The sequence below is a fragment of the Dipodomys ordii genome, unplaced genomic scaffold, assembly GCF_000151885.1.
Source record: "Dipodomys ordii isolate 6190 unplaced genomic scaffold, Dord_2.0 Scaffold3763, whole genome shotgun sequence".
In the NCBI taxonomy this organism is placed as follows: domain Eukaryota; kingdom Metazoa; phylum Chordata; class Mammalia; order Rodentia; family Heteromyidae; genus Dipodomys; species Dipodomys ordii.
Window position 1 is genome coordinate 1,913 of NW_012270978.1, and position 4,096 is coordinate 6,008.

The 4,096-nt window shown below is 65.8% G+C and overlaps 1 protein-coding gene across 1 annotated transcript; it reads right to left on the reverse strand.

The window, feature by feature from the left end:
* Nucleotides 1–1,067: 1,067 nt before the first annotated feature.
* On the reverse strand, nt 1,068–4,093 carry Il21r (interleukin 21 receptor; the record flags this gene model as incomplete). Its single annotated transcript, XM_013037075.1, has 4 exons — nt 1,068–1,849; nt 2,705–2,789; nt 3,553–3,649; nt 4,000–4,093. Coding segments are annotated over 4 exons (975 nt in total), but the record flags the coding sequence as incomplete, so codon positions are not given.
* Between the last annotated feature and the right edge of the window lie 3 nt (nt 4,094–4,096).

Genomic DNA, 4,096 nt, shown 5'->3' on the forward strand with positions numbered 1-4,096 from the left:
CTCCCCGGGGAGCCCTGCTGGGGGGGGGTAGGGGGGTGGAAACCGCAGCGCACCTGCGTGCGGGGGAGGGGGAGGGGCTGCAGCTTCCCACACATGCCTCAGCCCCACTGTGAAAAACACCAGTGTTCTAGAACTTTCCCTCCAGGGGGGTCTCCAGCACCCCCGACTTTCCAGGGGCAGCCGGGGCACGCACTCCCTTTTGGGCCCCAGGTGGGCCCCCCCCATGACCCAGGGCCAAACTGTGCCTGAGGCGGGGCCTCTAGGGGACAAAATAAGTCTGGCAATGGCGGCTCACGCCTGTCATCCCAGCACTGAGACCCGGGGCTGAAGCCAGCCTGGGCAGAAAAGTCCCGGAGACTCTAAACCTCCAGTGAACAGCCAGAAGCGGCCCCAGTAGAGTGCTGGCCTTGAGGAGAACAGACAAGTGTGTGAGGCCCTGAGTTCAAGCCCGGGCCCTGGCAGGAGAGGCCAGATGACAGCATCTGCCCCAGGGCCAACCCCCGGCGCCTCCCGCGGGACACCCGCCCTCCCCACCCATGTGCTAAGGACGGGCGAGGGCTGGGTCACGTGCAGATGGCCTGTGGTACCCCTCAGCATCCCTGTCTGCCTCAGTGTCCCTGCTCCTCTGTGTGGGCAGCCCCCCCCCGCCCCTGGCTGAGAAGCCAGGAAAGGCCCCCGGCAGGGCCGTGGGGGCCTCTGGGGGACAAGGCCGAGTGACTGAGGAGGGGAACCCCCAGAGCCCCTCGCAGGTGCCCTGCTGCCCACGTGGGTGGCTTCCTCGCCCTGCCCACCTGCACCTGCTCTCCGCAGACCTCAGACAGGCCGGAAGCTGGTACGCCCCGGGGGACCAGCTGGGGGCCATGGACTGTGCAGGGGGTGGGGGTGGGGGCTCCCCGAGTTCTTCAGAGCTGGCTTTGACGCCCCCATATCCAAAGAAATGACAGCACCGGAAGGTGAGGGACTTAGCCCAGAAGGCCTCCGGGCTGGTATCAGACCTGTGTCCTTGGGTCTCCTAACTTGTCCCAGCTCCTGGCCACTGGCTTCCTCTGCTCCACCCTTTCCTGAACTTAAGGACCTGGGCTCGGCATCAGCCTTGTGGGCCATGGTCTGTCCCAGCCTCCGGCACGTGCAAAGGTCCTGGGGCCCCTGCTCAAACATGCACACACCAGCTCTGGCCTGATGAAATGGCCAGCTCTTGAGGGCAGCCATCCTGGCTAGGTGGCCTGGGGTCCCTGCCCACAGGGGGGGACCCCACGATCACCCACTGGCGGATGTAGCTTCTGGGGGGGCCCTCCTCCCGGACACCCACAAAGTCACTCTCCACGGGGCTGCCGCAGTCCGAGCCCGCGAAGCCGCTGTCGAACGTGTCCATGTCCAGGCCGGCCGGGGGGGAGTCCACCTCGCTGTCGGAGGGCCAGGACGGCCCCGCGGCCCAGCCCCCCTCACCCAGGGGCATCCTCAGCCCGCCCAGCCTGGGGCCACGCGCGGAGACGCAGCCACAGGGGAGGGACGTGGCCACTGCACCCAAGAGCAGCTCCGACGGGCCCAGCCCCACGTCCAGGTTCAAGGCCGGATAGCCGTCATCTCTGCAGGGCCAGGCGTGTGGGCCTTCGGCGCCCATCACCATCACCGTGTCGATGGACACCAGGCCGTAGGGCCGCTCCCCCTCCTCGCTGCCCATGCCCCCCTCCGGGGCCCCGTCACACTCCAGCCGCTCAGCCAGCCCCGGCGGCGGCATCTTGGGCGGACTCTGGGCTGGGCCTGTGGACTGAACCTGCAGCGCCGACGGGACCAGACTCCCCGACCCCAGCTCCAGGCTGGAGGCCGTGAAGGAGGCCCCCACCCATTTCTGTGAGGGAGAAACAAAGGCAGAGTCATGGATGGGCAGAGACAGCGAGACAGAGCTCCTGAGCTGTCATCCCCACGAGATCTGAGGAGGGCGGTTCGAAGCCAGCCTGGGCGGGCAAGTCTGGGAGACTCTAGTCTCCAGCGAGCCATCAGAAAGCTGGAATGGAAGGGCCCTAGTCTTGAGTGAAAAGCTTAGGGTCAATGCCCAGACCCTGCCCCAGCGCAAGCCTCCTGGCCGGGGCCCAGACACCCTCAGAGCCTCGCACACAGCAAATGTGAACTGAGCGAGCTGAGAAATCCACTGAGCTGCGTGCTTCCCCGCCCCCTCCCTCACCTGGGGCTCCACCTAGGCCACCCGGGGACAGTCCCTCCCCTCCCTGGGCCCTCTCCGGAAAACTCTTGGCTGTGTGTGTGACACAGCTCATCCCTTAGCTGTGTGGCCTTGAGTTAGCTGCTTGCCCTCTCTGTGTCTCTGAGGGGGGGGCGGGGGTACACGCCTGTGTAGCTGTGAGAAGTGGCAGGCAGGCCGTAGGAGCTCTGTTGAGAACTCGGGGTGCTGCCCTACCCCCTCACCACATCCTCTGCGCCCCCCTCCCCCCGCAGGCGGGGAGTGGAGCAGATCCCTGCCCTCGTGTGCGTGTGGGAAGCCGGGCAGGTGGCACGGGGGGGGGCACAGCCCCCCCATCCAGGAATCCCCAGCCCTCCCCTCCCCCGGAAACCCCTCAGAGTCTGACTGAGTCTGAGGCCAGCTTCCCCCCGCCCCAGGCAACTTTCTCTGAACCTGGGGAAACTGAGGCTGGGCTCCCCAAGAGGACCAGAGAGGCAAAGAGGGCTGCTCAGGGTATTACGAGCTCACCTTGAAGTCCCCGCTGTGGCTCTCATACAGAGGCCCGAAGAAGTACTTAGGGCTGGGCACGGGTGCCCACAGCCTCTTCCACAACCTGAGGGGGCACAGGTCAGAGGTCAGGCGAGCCTCCGCCCCTTCACAGCCGCCAGGCGGCCTGGCACCTCCCACCTTTGTCCCACCTCCCACCTCCCACTCGATGCGGCCCAGATCCCCCCTCTCCCACCCTGGGCCTCAGTTTCCACATCTGTTAATTGGAAGCCACGTGTCTCCCTCCCCATCATGGGGTCCTGCAGAACTCTGGGCCAACGCTGCCCCTTCTGAGCCTCAGTTTCCTCCACTACCGGAGGGCTGGGCAGAGCTGGCTCAATTCACTGGGGAGAGTTATGTGGGGATGGGGGGGAACAGAGGGAGGACTCAGCACCCAGCACCCATACCTGCAGAGACTCTACCTGAGCACCTCAGGCTCTCTGCCCTGTCTGCCTTGGCGTTGGTGGAGAGGATCAGAAGGAATGGTGGGTACCCCGTATTTCTAATTACACCCTTTCAATGGCAAGGAACCCCCACACATGAAACAGACGCGAGCCAACCCTCTGATTAGCACAAGAGGTACAGGAAGGGGCCGATCGCATCACCTCCCATGCACCCCCACTGAACAAAGTCCTAGCTGACGGGATCGGTGGAAAGAACACGAGGTCTCAGTTGCATCTCGGCGCTGTGTGACTCTGGGGAAGTTCCCTGACCACTCTGTGTCTGGGGTGTGTGGAATGTAAGGAGGGGGGAGGATGGAGATGGATCGAGTTCCATTGCCATCACGACCCATGCTGACCCCTTGGCTCCCCTCTGAGCCCCAGCCTTACCTCCAGGGCAGACGGGTCTTCAGGCCCAGGAAGACGAGGCCAGTGGCCAAGAACGCTAGAAGCAGCAGCAGCAGCAGTTCCCAGTTTGCCTCAGGCCCTGCCAGGACACAAAGAATGGGTCGGTGTGGTGGTGGTCGCCTCTCCCAGGGGCCTCGGGGTGGGCAGGGAGGGTGGGGGGGCAGTCAGGGCCTCCATGGGGCGGGGGACGGGCCAGACCTGCTAGGCCCCAGCGCTGAGGCCTTGCTCTGCCGCTATTGGTGGGATCTCTGGGAGGAGGCGGGGCTTGGCGGGAGGAGGCGAGGTCATTGGAGGGGAGGTGGACACGCCGCCTCCTCCCTGTCTCCCTCCTTACATCCTGTCCACCCTGTGCGCCAGGCCCGGGGGAGGCTGGACTCCGGGGCTCCGGGGGCTGGAAGCGGGGTCCCCCCTCCCCGGCCTCACACCTACCCCCGGGCGGGACCTGGAAGGTGACCGGCTCACTCCACTCGCTCCACGTGCCCTGGAAGAGGCCGGGCTGGGCGGCGGCGCGCACGCGCAGCTCGTA